This window comes from Ciconia boyciana, chromosome 9, assembly GCF_034638445.1.
Source record: "Ciconia boyciana chromosome 9, ASM3463844v1, whole genome shotgun sequence".
Classification (NCBI taxonomy): Eukaryota; Metazoa; Chordata; class Aves; order Ciconiiformes; family Ciconiidae; genus Ciconia; species Ciconia boyciana.
In genome coordinates this window covers 30,494,478-30,512,500 of record NC_132942.1, presented here as the reverse complement: position 1 = coordinate 30,512,500, position 18,023 = coordinate 30,494,478, and the positions used below count along the sequence as shown (strand labels likewise).

General features: G+C 44.8%; 1 protein-coding gene across 6 annotated transcripts in view; it reads right to left on the bottom strand.

Annotated features, from left to right (window-relative positions):
- The window catches only part of ZNF423 (zinc finger protein 423), a 237,194-nt gene that overhangs the window by 146,771 nt on the left and 72,400 nt on the right, over nt 1–18,023 (bottom strand). For 2 of the 6 annotated variants that reach the window (XM_072873551.1, XM_072873549.1), the window contains exon 1: nt 10,610–10,772. The exons of 2 other annotated variants lie outside the window; for them this stretch is intronic. Coding sequence is in view for 1 of the 4 variants with exons in the window: in XM_072873546.1 (XP_072729647.1) it covers nt 15,307–15,387 (81 nt within the window). In the remaining 3 variants the exon portion in view is untranslated. Of the gene's footprint in view, nt 1–1,878; nt 2,185–10,609; nt 10,773–15,306; nt 15,388–18,023 lie in introns of those variants that run through there. 2 more of the 6 variants (XM_072873550.1, XM_072873546.1) reach the window with 2 other exon arrangements.

Below are 18,023 nucleotides of genomic sequence, written 5' to 3'. Positions count from 1 at the left end.
CCAAGGTCTGCTTCATTATCTCAAGGTCTGCACATCAGCAGCTGCCATACCAGCTTGAAAGGTGCACTGCATCTCTCTTCGCTGCCTCCTCGTTCAATGGCCATTTCTCTCTCAGGGACAGGCTTAAAGCAGAGTGGGAAATTTAAGAATTAAACCACAGCATTTCAGAAGTTCCTTTTTTTCTTGTTGTCAAGAAATTATATTTTTATTTTATGCAAAAATGGCAAAATAACTGGGAACGACCAAAATGTCAGCAGCGCGGCAGCAGCCACACTAGTTGCTATCACAGATCCAGTGTGGGGCATGGAGGAGGGATCGTGTCCCACACCCGTCCTTCCACGAAGAGACAGCCCCACTGCATGAGGAAGCGTGTCTGCAATGAGCTCTGCCCACATCCAAACCAGTTTTAATTTGGTTTGTGATAGCAGTGAAGTCCCAGCAGCCAAGGCACCAATGCAGACTGTTCAGCCCCACTGGGAGGAATCCCAGATGGTGACTTGGGGACCTCCCTGAGCTGAGGAGCACTCAGCAGCACCCTCACTGTGCCCATTACCTGCTTGCTCAGACATACATACCCACCCTGCACTGCCATCTCTGACTGCGCTGCTGGTGTATCCCAAACGCTAACGTCACAGACGAGCTGGCTGGGAGACCGTAGTAGCACATTCAGTTCTGTTAACTTGTACTGCTGTCATGAATTCAGAGCCAGCCAACTGAAACATTAATGATCTGGTAAACTACGAAAAGGAACCGACTCAGAGTCAAGTCTGCAGCACAAATTACTTGACTGTTTGGGATGATGAACACCCATAGTTCCTCAAGATTTCAGCAGGAAGTGAGGGGTTTTGCACCTTTGTGATTCAAGTATATAATTAAGAATAAAAGTATAGCAAGGAACAAGTCCCCATATCCAGCAGTCCAGATAGTGAAAAATATGAAAGAAATATCCTATACTAGGAGGAAGCCACTGACTGCAAAAATCGTACAAAAAGAGTATTCAGATGAGCCACTACACTATCTGGTAATTCTTAGAAACACTGCAGAGGTGACTTGCCACACCAATTTCACCACAGACACCAACAGCACTTGCAGCTGAAAAACAACCTTAGCTTTTCTGAAAGGTTTTCTAAGAAATCCTTTTTTTCTTTTTTAGCAAGCCAAGACTCATTGCTCAGTATAGCACAAACAGCCACCAGATACAGAAGCTTAAGTGCCAGAAAATGCTCCACTAGCTCACAGAGAGTGTTTCAAGTGGGAGCTTCAAAACGGCCTCCAGAACCACACTCGTGTTCAAAGGAGGTGCTAGAGAGCACGGCTGTGTGAAATTTGGCAATACAGCTTCACTGGCAGGAACAGGGAGGTTAGTTTTGGCTCACATGAGATCCTCCACCCTGTATTTTGCTTTGAACAGTTTTAATGAAAAACTCAAAGTGAGATTCAGCTGCAACCATCAGTTTTTATCTAAGGTTGGTCAAAATCAAAAGAAATTTGATTTCTGTGTGCATAACGTTGGAGGGGGAATACAGTTCTCCTTAGAAGAGACTCTGTATTTTGAGTTATCTTTGGAAGAGAAGGTAGCTGGGAGACCTATAATTCTCTCACACACATGCAATGCATGTAGGCAGGCAAAACATCGATGTGGTGGAGGATGGGGTGAATAAGTAAGTGCATCATCCAACTTGTAGTACTGGGCAGCAGACGAGCCTGTCCACTTTACGACTTCCAGAGGAACAGTTAGTAACTCCTCCTACCTATTTGCAGCAGCAAAATGGGAAAATGCTGCTCTTCAGCTTGAATAGTCGTTTATTTCATTCAGAGAATCTAAGGATGCCTCTAGAAGAGCAACAATGCCCAAATCATTATAGCTTTGCCTCTTACCATGATGTATTCTGGAAAAATCTTGAGCACCAGGACACAACAAGTGGAAAGAGAAGGAGGTAAATCACAGGGTGCTTCTTATTTTGACACGTGGTAGGAGGAAGGAGAGAGACAATCCACTTGAGGATGGCGAGGGGGAATACAGGATAAGCAGGACAGCCAAGCCCCCTTGACAAGCATGCGAGCGAGTTGGCTGCCTGCCCTTCCAGGATCTCCAAACACATCAAAGGCAAGAGGTGGTTACAGGCCACCAAGACTTTTTTCACTCAGAAGACCACTGACGTTAAAGGGAGGGTTCCCCGCCTCCTAAAAAACAAAAATATCTTGCTAACACAGACCAGCAACATTTACTTCAAGCTTTCTGTTCCCTGTAAAACCAGATAACATGTACTTAGCTTTCCTGTTCCGCAGACCACACTGAAAACAGGACAAGCTAGCTTATGAATAATTGCAAAGCCCCTCCTGAAAAAGGTTGAGAGGGAGGTGAGATGAAAGCTCCCAGCCAGGAAAGCTGGGACTGCCAAGGAGCAGAACAGAATAAGGGCAAGGACGGTGTGTGATATCCCAGCTCCATCTGTATGCAGAAATGAAAGGCATTGAGGAAAATATCAGTGCGGGTTATGGCAGGTGTTCCCAGGTGTGGGGAAATCCTCGGGGGAAGAGCACCATCAACAGAAAATACAGCAGACCTTATAAGAGACAGCTGACGTGGCAGATCCTACAAAAGCTTGTCTGCGGTATCTGAACATCTTTTGTTCTCTAGCCCCATTCTTTCACCTGGCAGCTCAAGATGAAAAGACCTGAGAGATGTTCCTGTCACAGGAGACTTTTCCTCAAAAGGCTCCTAAAAGGAGGAGGGACCAGGGTAATGCGGGGTCCACTACGGGGGATGCGTGGCAGAGGAAGCTTTACCCTTCTAATAACAACTCTCCTACATTTCTGGAAATTCTCCCTAACCCTATCGCCTCGCTACCTGCAGAGTGATAACAAAGCCAACATTGTCCATCCAGTCTCAATCTGAAGTAACTCATTTATTCTCAGGAGCTTTGTGTTCATTTTTTTCAGCCTGGCATCCTAAGAAAACAAGGTTTATGTGATCATATTGCCTGTCATATGTCTTAACTGTTTGTCCCTTCCTATTAACTTTTGAATCACACCGGACTGGGGATAGAGGGCTCGGAGAGAAATTGACCTTTTCTTATAGAAATTGAGTTTCTATAAGATTGGCGAATCTACCTTTGATCGGGTAGGACAGAGACCCCAGTTCACGTCTCTGCTGAGAGAAAGGCTAAGAACAGAGTCAGCACTTATCCCTGCTCTTGGGCCTGTCCTAGGCGATCAGCACGCGTGTGCCACCCGGCCGACCAGCACAGCTTGTGCTGCTTCTTGTCCTGCTTGTAGGCAGCGGATGGGAAAGGGAGGTGAGAGTACTCTATGGGGAGTGGGGTCAGGTGGGGGGCTGAGCTGCACTACTACGATGGAGAAACGCAACATCATAGCAAGTCCAGCCTCGTACATAAGAAAACTTTTTTTTTCTGCCAAATTGCCTGTAACTTCATGATACATCATCAGGGACAAATGCCAGTATTTCTGAAGTACTCACTGAATCCAGTATGTAGCCACACACAAAACAGCAACTGGTCAGAGAGTTCATCCATTAGATTTGTTGCTACAACTTCGTCTTCCCTTTTGCCTAAGTATGGCAAGCAATAGAAAAGTCACAGCGAAGTCACTGTATCTCCTAATGTCGCCACTTTCTAGGTCTGAACAATTAATGCAGTGTTTCTTGAAACAAGTAGAAAGCGTGTGATGAATCAAACGTGAGTACTCTGGAAACAGTGCTCCCATAAGACCGCAAGGCTTGGCTCTCAAGCGAGTTTGTGACATTGGTAAAAAGCAGCTTTCCACCCCAAGTGTGCTCTGCAGGGGCGTTTTCCTATATCTACTGACCAAACTATCGATTTTTAAGGACAAGGAAAGGAACAAAAAATATGTCCCTTTTTCCTGTAGCACCACATGATAAATTTCATTCGCCCCATTCTAACTGCTTCTAGTGACAGTGCAGTGTTTGTCTGAATTTTTAACAGATGTTTCTAAGTACTCTTGACCACTTCTCTCTCTTGAGGATTTCTGCAGTGGGATAGCTCTAGATAGTAATACAAACAAAGCTTGTAAGAGGCTCTCGGGGATAAATCTGTAGACACTGCATCTAGGATGGGTGTGGGTATGGGTCCAAGCCTTATGAAACTTTGTAAATATCCTCTAAAGACTAGCAAGCTGGACTGACCCTGCCTGCAGATGTTTTTGAGCTTACCAGCCCCACAGTGAAAAGCAAGACAGCTTACAGATAACTGCAACACTCTGAAATAGCCCAAGAGCAGGATTTAAACCGAAAGTTATAAAAGCAGGACTATACTGGAGCAGAACGAATAATGCAAAGGATGATGTGTGATGGTGTAACTCCATTTCAGTTCAAAATACCAAAGATGCTGAGAAGGAGATCAGTCTGGGCTGAGGCAGAATTTCCCAGATGTCAGGTTACCCTTGGGAACGAACACACTGGATTCAACTGACAGGTGTGAAGGTACTCATGCAATCAGAACACAAATTGCTTAAAAAAAAATCTCTGCTTTCATTTTAAAAGAAAATGAGTATCTTGTGCTAATGCCTGGCAGGGAGGCACTGACATCTGCCTGAGTTTGTACACGGCCTGAAACAATCAGCTAAAACATGAACTGTTGTTGCCACGCTTACGGCTGCTAGTTTACATTATCAAAATGTAACCATAGCTATTTCATAGCAAAATGAAATCTATTAAAGCTATTGTCTCACAGTGTCTCACAGCAGCTGAAACTGTTTTTTTAAAAGGTCAGTCCACTAGCTGGAGAGTGAAAACAAGCAAGGCGGCTGTGCCAGCCCTTAGGATGTGGCTGCATCCTGCAGGCTGGTTTTGCATCCCCTGAAATGCCGGGCACGAAGCAGCAGCGAGGTCCCGGCGGAGCCCGCCTGCCCTGCCAGCCGCGGGGCACGGGCGGCCGCTCTGCTCCTGCGGGGGCACCCACGGGGGCAGCGGGCAGCCGTGGGGCGAGCCCGCGCGGGGCCCCCCGCACGCTGCACCTACTTCTTGCGGGGGCAGAGAAAGGGGTGGCTGTAGAGGACACCGCTTTTTTCATCCCCATTCAGCTTTGTGGCGGCCGTGTCATTCACAACAATACCACAGCCCCCCCCCCGAAAAACCCGTAAAAAGCCCCGACCTGAGAACCACTTCCCCACAAACAGCACAGCATAGCTCCAAACACCCCCCCGTCAGCACAGACCAAGCCTTTGCTGTCATCTTCTCTATTAGCATTTCTGTTAACCCTTTTGTAAGATCATTTGACTCCGTTTCAAAATTCCTCGTGCTGAAAAACACTTGTTAAATATTGGCCCTGACTGCTACACAAAGTGATAGCTTGGTAGTCATAACCCACAAGATATATTTAACTTCACAAACTCATCATCAATGGATTTTGAAAGCATTGTAGCCAACAGACTGGAAACCACATGCAATACAAACACATAATAGAACTTTTAATGTGCAAAGAGACTAAACAAAAAGATCCTTGACCTTCTTGCTTTCCCTTGCATACCATTATCCCCAGCGAGACAGCAAATGGAACGACGTGGAGAGCAACAGCTACCATCAAGCAACTTTGGAAGCCAATTTCTACAGTAGTTAAGCAGTTAATGGCGTTAATCAGAATGATAACTTATTAAATTCTACATTTATGCAAATAGCATTTTGGCATATCACAGGGAGACCTGAGTAGCAGAGCTCGCCAGGAAAAGGTCCCAACATCTTTTACATTTGCTCTTCTTTTTTTTTTTTTAATACCATGTAAAATAGTGTCCGTGGTGGTTGGCACATCAGACAAACCACACAAATAAAAAGCTGTAGTCACAAATTAATCTCCATCATCCCAAATAGATTAATGAACAAATTGTTTAATTCTTAACCTTTAGGAAGCAGGGATTAATCTCTACAGCTAAATCCAATCTCTATCTTTATCTTTTTAACAAGATGTTGACATTTCCTATAGACCTTCCTAAAACAGGCAACATTTACTGAACAAAGAAAATAGCAGATACCCCTAGCTCTCTCCATGCTACAGTAGCTAGGGTATCTATAGCACAAAAATATAAAGCAACAGAGTAGTTTATGACTATGACATGAAAGGACATTATCTGCATGCAATGAGATGGATCAGGAAAACTGCAGTTTAGGGTAGGCAGAACTTACAGCAATCTTAGTTTTGTAAAGCCTGTGTGGAAAACTTACCGTTTTCCAAAAGAATATCTGGCAACTTTTTGGCTCTGGGTCACATTTAAATTCAACGAGGATGGAAGAAGAAGGGGATTGGATGAACAGCTATGAATTGCACTTTTAATTGCTTTCAAGATGTAAAAAAGAATATCAAGATGTGCTTATGCACATCATTTTCCCCTTTGTTGGTGCTGTTGTTTAATAGAATTAAATCCTGCATAGAATTCTACCCATTCATCTAGTTCATTCTCTGTCTTTGGGAAAATGAGGTGGGAACCACTTGCTGCAGAATGTTGTGCAAAATGAGTAGTTCACCAATTGAAAATGTACCTCTATTTTGAAAATCAATAATATTGCTTATACACAAGCCCTAACTGTTGGTTTATTGACGTATATGTAAATATACATGTATCTGTTTGTGCAAAGCCTGCAACACAGACTGTTAAAATATCTCTGGAAAAAATAATTGGCCTTTTTTCTCCCCTTTGGGTACAAATTTCTGTTTTTAAATGAATGTGCAGGTTTCCTGTTGCTGCATGAAGCCTTCATTTCAACATACCGTCACTGGCTAATTCTAGGTTTAATTAAAACAGAATGTTTTACCACAAACACTTCCTTTTTTTTTTTTTTTTTTTCCCCCAGCATATATCTTCTTTACCTTAATGTGATTGCTGGCTATTAAGAGAAGGAGGACTTTGGGGTTTTTTTTAATTTAATGAAATCATTCAAAGTTTCACAGCAACTCTCTTTATGGAGTCAACTTATGCAAGCACCGAAGCCTTTCCAGAGAAAACAGGATTCTCCCCACCTCCCTCTGGCTTTTCTCCCTACTGAATGCCATGGCCTGCACTCAACCAAAGGAAATGAAAGACAGACTGAGACAACAGCATCACGTGGGTGAAGGTCAGATTGATTTTCAGCTGTGTGGTGCTGTTTTATCACCCTCAGGACAAAAGTTAAGCCCTTCATTTTTTTCATGTCTGCTTTAACAGAGCAACTTGTTTTTTCCTGAAATTTTGGTTGGGCTCCATACCACCAGAATTATCAAGGATAGCTTAATTTAAAACATTTGTGGAGATCTTCCTCAGAGTAAAATCTGAGCAGAATAAAATCTGAGCAGAGTAAAGAGCAGCCCACACACCACAACATTTCTAGCCATGAGTTTCCTCTATTCCCTATGTATAAATAGTGGCGCCTTGAAACTACTGAGGTTTCTGCAGTGACATTCTCTGACAGCTAAAGAAGAGCGGGATGCAGCTGCCGGCTGTTCGGCAATGATCCTGGACACGGGGAGAGGAGCATTTGCTATCTCAAAAGGGGCAGGTTCACAAACTGTTTCTTCTCCCCATCCTCCTTCCCTCCCTCCCTCCCTCTCCCCCCTGCTTGGAGCGGCCAAGCTCTCCGAGAGCTGAGCCTCCCACCTGTCACTCGGTGATCCGGACATGCACAGCCAATTACTGTGGCAGCCACTGGAAAAGCAGACAGTTTTGCTAACTCAGGTTGCACTTTTCCCAACTCCAGTACCACTTGCAAAATCACTCCCCCCAACTTTCTGTAAGGACCAGCTCTCCTCATTTCTCTTTTAATTAAGACTGCTGCTCCCCCAAAGTAATGATATTATTTCCAATACAGACAATTTTAGCTAGTCGGGTCTTTAAAACTGAACTGATTAACATAAAATGAAGCACTTTGTACATCATAGATATATATGTGTATAGCTAGTTATCGAGAGAAAGAGCATCTTCCTTCCTGATGTTTGCATTTCCAGAGTTTAAACTGGCAGCCAGAAAACTCAGTATTCTCTCATTTAAGCTGTGAGACAAGAAAGTCCTACTCACTTTCATTTTCTTTTGTTTTAAATTTTGGGTTAAATTTGTCTTATTTGTGTGAGGAACGCACACAAATACATGTGAGTACGTAGTGAGTACGGCAGCATTGTGACTGCCTCCTAAAGATGACGCTTTATCCTCCATAAAAAGCAAGGAATACCCTCTGCTTTATTTATATGTACCCGAGGCTCTGGTCAAAATCAAACCCAGTTACACTGGATACCATTGAAACACCTAATAGAAAACAATCCCTGCATGAAACAGCTCTTGTAAAACAAACCACGGCAAGTGTCTGCAAGAGAAGAAGGAGTAGAGAAGGGCTATAAGGTGAGATCAAGCAGCTATCCAGGTTGGATCTGGATGCGGTCTGAATGCAAATTAAATAATTAAACAAAGATTTGACTAACACACGTCTTTAGGTCGTCTGCACCTAGCTGGGACTGCCTCCGAAACAGCACATGGAAGAGTCTCATTTCTCACAGCACCTTGAGGAAATCTGCAGATGCTGGTCCCCATGGGACGGTTCAAGGAAGGTTCTGCACGTGTACGGAGCCCCAAGGAAGAGCTGGCTCTGGGACAACGGACAAAAGAGCAACTGCAGCTGAGAGTAAAGGAGAAAACAGTAACACAGTAAGGTGTAACTTAAATGTATAAACTGTGAAGTGACTCAGTTGCATGTGGGACCAGGAAAAGGCAAATGCCAGCACAGCATCAGGGAGAAGACTGCCATGAGCAAGGTGTGAAAGGGTGGCAGTCCAGAAAGGAGCAAGCAAGGAAACAGCCTTCGAGGAGGGAGCCCACAGGGACACCAGCACAGACAACAGGGAGAGGGAAGGGAAGAGAGCGGTCACGCCAAAGAGGCAACCAGAAGACTCACAGAAGCAAAATCCCATACAATGCAGAGAGAGACCACAAGCTGAGTATCATCGTAAATGTTAAAAAACTGTCCTAGAGGCATGTTGAATTTTTGGCTGGTTTTGGCTTGGTTGGTTGCTATGGTTTATTGATGCAGATTGGACAACGTAATTCAAATCTGCTTAGACTGCTCTCGGAGTCCAGTAGATCACCTGCATTCAGTTTCGCTCAGAGAAAATGAACCCAGGTGTATATATTTATATTTCTGTAGACTGCAAGGTCATAAAGGGAATTTATTCTACTTTTGTCTTTCCAAATTTTCTAATGAATAATTAGTAGATGTAGATTTCTAAAATGACCATTTAATATAAATTACATCAAATCTCATTTATTTTAAGAGGTATCATTAAGTACAAAGTCTGCACGAGTGAACCGAGTTCACTGTAGAGGAAATGACTGGGAATTATGTTCAAAAACCTATTCAAATGTTTAATGTAACAGATTCCCTGGAGAAAAGAAAAGCAATGGTCTTCTTCAGCCTTTCTTTATGTCCTCCTCAGCAACGCTAACAGTATTTGAGTGGCAACATAAGGAGGAGCCAAAAAGTCTTTCACCATTACGCTGAGAAAGATTTTCAAGGAAGCCTAAAGAAGAGATGGACCCAAGTGCCAAAAAAAGGGTGCCTTCAAGGGGAAGCTCACCCCCACGGTTACAGGTGTCACCAGCAACAAAACCCACCTGGATTAAAGACCTTGGCTCTTCCACCAATTTCCTGCATGTCATTACGCAAATTGGTGAAGCCACAGTTACAGTCATTTTCACCCAAAATTACTTGGGCTGTTAAGGGGAAAGGTCTTGAATTCTCCCCCAAACCCTGACCTCTTGTCCTCTATGTTGACATAAGGCTTGTGCAGCTCCATAGGGCCCCAGATCCGGGAGCTGCGCAGACTAAAAATTAATCCTTTTAATTGTCAGCAATGTTGGCTCCCAAAGACAACACAAACTTTGTACCAGCATAAGGCAAGAGATGGAAAGAAGGAATACTCCCTCCAGTAACAGTCAGAACTTAAGCCAAATTAGAGTGACTTCTTAATTCCATGACGATAAAAATAAGAATATTCTTATTTTGTGTCAGAAAGGAGTTGCTAGTCTAAATGTTTAAAGGTTACAAAGTGCTGAAATGCCCTAGGATGTATTTAACATGAACAGACCGAGTGCCTTGAAAACACCAATTTTTTTGTTAGTTAAGACAACGAAAGCTGGCTGTAATAAGCAAGAAGTTTGAATAACGTTACCTATATTTAATACACATTACTTAAATTTCTACTGAATATATTTTCAACAATTTTGAATTGAATATGAAATTATGAAATCTATTTTTAAAATTCACCTTACTATTAAAAACACCTATTAAAATTACTTAAACGAAATGGCATTCAAAAGGTACATACTTGTTGCCAAAGCTTTAAAGAAAGTCAGAAGCTGCTCAGACCTCTGGTGGAGGTCTTCTGATGTGCAAACCCAGCTTGGAGAGCAACAGCCTCTCCAGCAGGTGCAGGGAAAATATTTCCCTTATTCAATTTATTTGACTGGTTCAGTCCAATAACGAGTTTGTTCAGAACAGAGAAACTATTTGGCAGATGATCACTAATTTGCTTCCTGCCAGCCCACAGTAAAGAAAGGCGTGAGACCCCTACGGAGAACGCAGGCACCCGGTTGAGGTTGTCCACGGGAGGCCACATACCTTGGTGGATCCATCCTGCTCAGAAGGGACTGCTGTGCTGCATAGGTGCGGGCTGCTGGCTGGCACGGAGGACACCGAGCAGCCCTCCCTTGAGGCGGCACTTGAGGCTAGCTGAGCCCTGGGCTCCCGGACCCAGAGGCCATGCGGAGATGCTCCAACGAGCGCTCCCAGAGCCAGCCAGCTGAAGAAGACCAACCCATGCTGGCACGTTTCCCTAAAGCCAGCCGGCACCGGGGGGTGGAGGCTGCTTTCTGGCTTCCCCAAGCCCGGAGCACAGTTAATAACATGCCAGCTGTATCTGCAGACAAGCCAAGTTTAATGAGGCTACAACAAAAGCATTCAAATATGCACTACAGAACTTCTGTGGGGATTTTTTCTAGAGCTTGTTTTAAAAAAATGAAAGATAGGAATTCTTGACAATGTTTGTACACACACACTTCCTTTATTTTTAATTGATTTTTTAAAAAAAACATTTATATTCTACAAATTCAAAGAAATCAACATTAGAAAGACTTTTTTAATTCCACTACTTCCAACAGCAAAATTATGTTGTGTGATGAGTGCTTGAAATGCACTGCTGGTTGCTTTTTTCTTAATAAACATTGAAGTCTTAATTGTTTTTCCCCTACATGCCCAGACACCATCTTTCTGTCTGCCAGGTCTCCACACCAGGACAAGCACTATCCCTCGCCTCCTGCTCGGGAACCAGGACAGACACACAAATGTAACCACATCTCTAGCACTAGTGATGAAGGAGACGATACCTTACCCACTCGCTGTCCTATCAGCCATGCTTTACCGTGTGCCTCAGTCTCTGAGTCTGGGTCAAGATACAGGAGGTATCAGTAAGAGGATTGCAAATATGGATTTGGAGACAGCAGAGGGGGCAGCAAAAGGAGTCTGCTCAGGCATGAGTGGGTGGACAAGGTGGAAAAGGGGCAATCGCTCACTGTCTCCTCCACCAGAAGAACTGGAGGATATCACACGAAAGCAGGTAACAAAGCTGAAGTGAACAAAAGGGAATTTTGTTCACTTTTTCCCAATGTGTTAACTGAACTCTGAGTCCCCACCACAGGAAATGCTACATGCATACCTTGCTTCAACAAGAGACTTCAAAATGGAAATTCATGGAAGATTGTCTGAGGAATTTAAATAAAAAGGACCAAGAAGTTCCCGGATAAGTTTGGTGACAGCTAGGAGAATATTCTGGGGAAACGGCGGTATGGGACCATCAGGCTGGCTCAGTATGGCCATCCTTATATGAAGAGTACTTACCCAGTGGTCTGCTAAGGGATAGGGGAAGAAATCAGGAAAAAAAGCAGACTTTCAATGCACCTCTTGTTCACTGCTCACATCTGCAGTCTGAAGATCTTGACGGCTCTGAATCCGCCAAGGCTGTTGATATGGCCAACACGGTTTTGTCCCTCAACAACCCACAGGGAGGCAATGCATGCCCTTCAGCAGCGCCCTAGCCGCAAACAATCTATGCTCTTGTCCGTCTGAGACAGGACAACCCCAGCACATCCACCACTGAGCTCTCTAAGGCATTATTAAAGGCCACTTTATAACAAGCACGCATCTGTTGTAGTCTCCAGGCTATCCTCGCTGCTTTTCTGAATTGAGTTTCACATATTGGGTTTTGTCTACAAACCCCTGAATGCTGGGACCTGCTTAGTGCAGCAGTGATCCTCCTTCCTGCGGGCATGGCTGCCCTTGCAGCACTCGGCAGGTGCCAGCCCTGGAAGGAGCCTTTCCACTGCAATGCCTCCGTCCTCTTTTTCAAAAAACATTTATTATTTACTTAGATTTCTATAATGCCGAGGAACAAACCTACCCTACGCAGACCCACACAATACTCCCTCTGCTGTAACATGGCGAAGGATTATCCTTTGCAAACAGAAATCCAAAGTGGGGGGAGAAGGGGAGGTGGAGCTCAGGCACCCCGGCGCCCCAGAAGGGTTGCGTGAGCCCTGGGGTGGTGCAGGGGGGAGCCAGACGGGCTCCAGCTCCTGAACGCAGGTCCTGCCACACGCAGGAGCTCTCACGGCTGGCACCTGGCAGCTAACTCTTGCTTCACAGCATTTGGGGTGCTTCGGCCTTTGTTTATCTCCCCATTTCTGATGCAGCAACGTATCAGGAGGCGAGAGTGGCTTTTCAGACAGCCAAGTGCCAAACTCTTCAAGACTTCGAAAGGACACGTGCCTTCTTTAAGAGGCCTTGTTTAAAACACGCACCCACTTTCTCTTCTATCCATTTTCATGTATACCTGTGCTTACTTTGCAGACTAGGTTTTGAACTAGATAAAAGTAGATAAAAGAACTCAATTAAAGTAGCAAGAATGAAGCAGTCCCTTGCCGATACAAGCACACTAATGTGTCATCCTCAGCACCTCACTGGGCCATATGTTTAAAAATGACAGGGAAAACGTTCTTCCTGTGTGAAAAACATATGCTGCTTGTGGAAAGACTTCATCATTGCTAAGAAATGTTTGTGCAGCCTCACAATGCATAGCCAGGCCATCCGCGATGACTGCTGGCTACGTGGAGGCTGAGAAAGGGGTAGGGATAGCTCATTACCTCCCCTCCTACCAGGGGTTTTGGTTATATGCAACCAAACCGCCCGCAGCCGTGCTGGCAGCGCTCCTATCTGCACACGCAGTGCCTGGTGCTGTCTCCCTTGCCACTGTCCCCGGAGGGACCCGGCACAAAGGTGGCAGTGGCGATTTGCAGGGGGTGGCGCCTGGTGCACTGGCACGCTCTTATCGGCGAGCACACTGCCCGGCTCCTCGCGCCGGCTCCCGCGCGGCTGGGGATCTGCCGTGGGCTCGCCGCCGTGCCCTCGCTGAGGGAGACCCTCCGTGAGGCCGCAAAGCAAATCCTGAGCTGGGTGTTTATGGCGAGCAAGCGTTGTTTTAAATTCACGTGTCCCGTCCCCCCCGCAAACCCTTACAGGCACTGGCACGCCTGCAGAATCCAAGAGACAGCCAGAGAAACAATTGCTGAGGCTCAGCCTCTGCTAAGACCTCTCTGTGCCGACGCGCTGAGCGTGGGGCTGCGTGCCCTGGCCGGAGCAGAGCAGCCCGGGCGTCTCACCTACCTTCGCCTGCCGGACGACCCTCCGATCTGCCGGATAAGCAACGCTGTTAGGGAGCATAACACTTTGCACAACTTTCACAAACATATGCAATACATTAAATACTACACTAAAAGCACCTTCGCAGGCAGCCCCCACTCATGCCAAACACCCTGCGTGGGTGCAGAGCCAGTGCTGGTGGCCGGTGCTCTGGGCAGCGCCAGAGCTCTTGCTGGCCCGTGGCAAGCGGCACCTCAGGAAACACATTGCACAGGATGCGCTGCAAAACCACTGTATCGGCAAAGGTTACCATATGCCTTGTCATTAAATTTGCAACTGTGCTTCTGTTTGACTTCAGATCCAAATTCAGATACGGGAATATGCTTTATGTTCTACATGATAAATACGTATTTCGCTGAGCACCTGCGTAGAAAGCCAGGCAGCCCAGCACATTCTCAGCACACTAATTTTCTGGTATGTGTAGGCAGAAGTCCTGGAAAGAGCCTCCTCGCAGGCTGGGTGGGAACCTCCAGGTAAACTCAAATGTCACCTGCATGACAGCAGTCAGGGGAGCCAGACCCCGGACCATCCAGCCAAGCGTACCCCTGCAATAATCTGGGGTTTCGGAGCTCTTAGCACCAACGGGCACAAATACTGACTACAGGGAGACATGCAAAGCACCTGGGCACCGCAGCCAAGGCAGCTGCCTGAGCCCTTGCGGGCCCTGCTGCCCCTGCACCTGGAAGGGGGACGCCTGGGACAAACTAAGGACAGGAGCCTGCGCTTGGAGCCCTCCAAGCGATTGACAATAAAAACACTGCCCCAGTGCCCATTTTCAGATCTAGACAGCGAGAACTGAGGACTCCAGGGAAAATCCATGTTTTTACAGTTTGTGGTATTACTGAGCTTTTCTGGTGCCCATTTTAAAACACTGCTATGACCTCTGGAAAGAAGGAAAACTGCATTTCAGCACGACAATGTAGAAAAGAACAAAAAAAGGAAACTTGTTATTTTTTTTTAGCTTGAAACACTAGTCAGGTTAAGAGAAAGGAGCAGAATTCTGGCAAGGACAAGAGCACTCAGACTGAGCCACAATGCAGTAATTAGGGCCAGTAGGTCATTAGAGCCACAGCTGTATAAACTAGGTGTATAATTAAGTTTCCACACTGCTTTTTCACAACTGTATTTCAGTTTTATTTTGTGGAGGATGATCAGTAATTCTTTAATTTAAAGAAGCAACAACAGCAGCAGCAAAAAGGCAGAAAATCTCTGACTTGCCAATCAGGAGCAACAAAAGATTGCAATTTTGGGGAGGGCTAATTTTGGAAATACATGTAAGAAGTCTCTCTTTGTCAGTGGGAAGTACAAAGTGCCACCTGACAAAAACATTTCATGAAACGTCACTTGTTGACAAGCTGCCATGTATGGTTTTCTGGATGAGCATCCCGCATATACAGTTGCATGGCAATTATAATTCTTGTAGCAGGTGAAATACAAGAAAATGCAAAATTATACACTAGCATGAAACAGTTATAATACCTCATTTCAAATGTAAGCCTAGTGTACAAGTTACAGGGCATTTAAAAGGAGCAACTGCAAGACTTTAATTATAAACTAGTTCCTACCGTACAGTAGTTTAGAAAAATCAGCCGCTTCCAAGCTGGCAATATCCATATATAGCTCTGCTGCTGTTTGAAACAGACAACCTGTAAAGTTATCAACAACAGAAGAGGACCTCATGAAATGCTCAGAGACCCCACCGTAACCTACTTCTGTCCACTTCATTGATGCACTAATTTGCTTTAAAACACTCTACATTCAGTTGAGAAACTGAAGAAAAACGTTTACAGGAAGATATTCTGACCCATGGGAGGAAAGGGGTGATATGGGTAGAGGAAGCAAAAATAACACAGTAACATACTGGAGCTAAACCCAGGCTAACGCAGGTGGATTAAAACGCACAAGCAAAATGGCAAATCTCATGGCTTTTTAGCCACTTTTCATCAGACAAAAACAACTCGGCATCAGCCACCAGACAATGATATATCGCAGAATAGTTGCTTGATGTATGCAGCCTCTGGTTCTGGCTAAAGGACACAGTAATTTGTAAATCCACATGCAATTCTTTACTCTTGTCACTAATGCTATTAGATAGCATCATGCTATAACACCTACACCATAACAGCAGTGTGCAAAAAAAATGTGTAAAAGACTGCATATGATGCCGATGGCAATTACTTAGTCTTCTCTAGTTATGGGGACATGGGATACCAGTGAGTTTTAAATTAATTTTAAAAGCCTCACACATCCAGCATATACACTAGGTGTGTGTGTTTATTCTTGGAGTATTTTTCAAGATGCTCGCTAGTTGTTTAAGGCACTATTTCCAGGACTGCTGCAGGAGAGCTCATTTGTGGGGGCAAGCTGGGAGACAAGGGAAGACATGAGCTGGTAAGGAAATGTGATGTTCTTTCAGTACAAGCTGCCCCCATTTAGACCCCTTTCAGATCCCCGTAGACACTGGAAACCTACAACCTGCAATCACAGACATCAGTCATGAGCAAAAGGTATAAAAGGCACCTAATTCTGTCAGACGGAGAACATCTCTACTACCCTGACATCAAAAGGAATGCCACGCACTTATGCTACCAGAGATGTCTAGATTTCAGCGGTGTTTTGTCCTCAAAGAAACAAGTCTGAAATACATGAAAAAGCAAGGAGGGAAATGGCTGTTTGTTACCTCCTTACATGTCAAAGCAGCTGCGTTCAAGCTGTATTATAACTTCAGCACGCCGTAATGAATTTCTAAGGGATTCCAGTGAAATAGATGGTTTATCCTATTCTTTGGAGTGATCTCTTGTAATCCTGCAACACTCCTGAGCTACAATACCTTCCTAACTTCAGTATCCCAAAGGAAGTCATTAGTTATGTTGTATTATCAGCCTGGCAATATTATCACTACAAATATTACCTGTATTGATCTGGAGCCATGTAGACACGACTGAAAGCCCCGCTTCAGATTAAGACATGAAAACCTAGCTTGCCAAGAGGTCAGGCACTGCATTACAACCTCAGATGTGTCAGGCAGGCATTATAGGCAAAAGGAGTGCAGGGTAACTAAGGACACAATCAAATAGCTTATTCTGTGGGGTAATATCACACTTCCTAATGTGGTCTTAAGATTTTCACCCTGGTGGTGCAAGTCTTTTCAGATGAACTAATAAAGATATGCATTTTGCACACTTTGAACAAAAATTCTTATGGCTATCCAACACACTGGTGGGTCTGAAAGGGTTTTTTCCTTTCAGATGTGTAAATATGTGTAAATATCAAGCTATATTCCAGATTGTCTTCATGGAAACATTCTCATTCCAGAATATATGAGTGCAATCTTCCTATTTACTTTAAATCACTTCAGGACACTAAATTAAACTAAATGGAAAACAGGCACTCTTGTTCTGGAACAAGGATATCCTCACATGGAGATAATTAGCACCTATTCCATGTATATGCAGATGGTTATATGGTGCCTTTTTATGACAAAATGTCTTTGTAAATCATCAGCACATGTGAAGACAGTAAAAGAAGATGAAATTACGCTACCTGCAATCAAAAATTAGCAATGGGAATACTAACAAATGATTTTGATAGGTCCCAAAAAATATAATTTATTTTTCTTAGTCTCACTAACAGAATACTACATTGAGGATAAATAAAAACTGAAGTGTGCAAACACTGACTGTATTGATATGAATAGAATCTCCAGATTGCTACATTTTAATGTATATTTGCCTCAGGAAAAAAATTGCTCCTTTCCATAGTGCTGTTGGTCAACATCCTACCCTTACTTTCCTCCTTTGGAGTCCCTGCCAGCAGCGCCCGCTCCCCTCTGCCCTGCTCCACTCCCTGAGTTGTGCCATTACGGCTGTTCTGGGGGACCACGCAGTGAACCAGACCCAAGCAGACACATGGGGTATAAATAGCCTTTCTTTTGGTGGGGCTCACCCGCAGCACCACATGTATCGGCACAACTTAGGAGACAGGGCAGCAATGGAGCGGTGGCCGCCCAGGGACAGCCACTGGAGACAGGCCCTACAGCTGCACAGCTGCCCGCCCACCCTGGCAGGATCCTGCCTGTCCCACTCCCCATGCGGGATGGCATCAGGAATGACTTGTCCCTGCAGCTGCTCCTTTGGAAAGGACCAACACCCACATGGGCTGTGCACCTCGCCTTCCAGTTTGGAAAACAAGGATTTTTCTGCTCAATGGCATTTTCTTGCTTACTACCCTGCAGTAGAGTACGGATGTCATTTGCAGAAGTCTCAGGCCAATGCCATGGTTG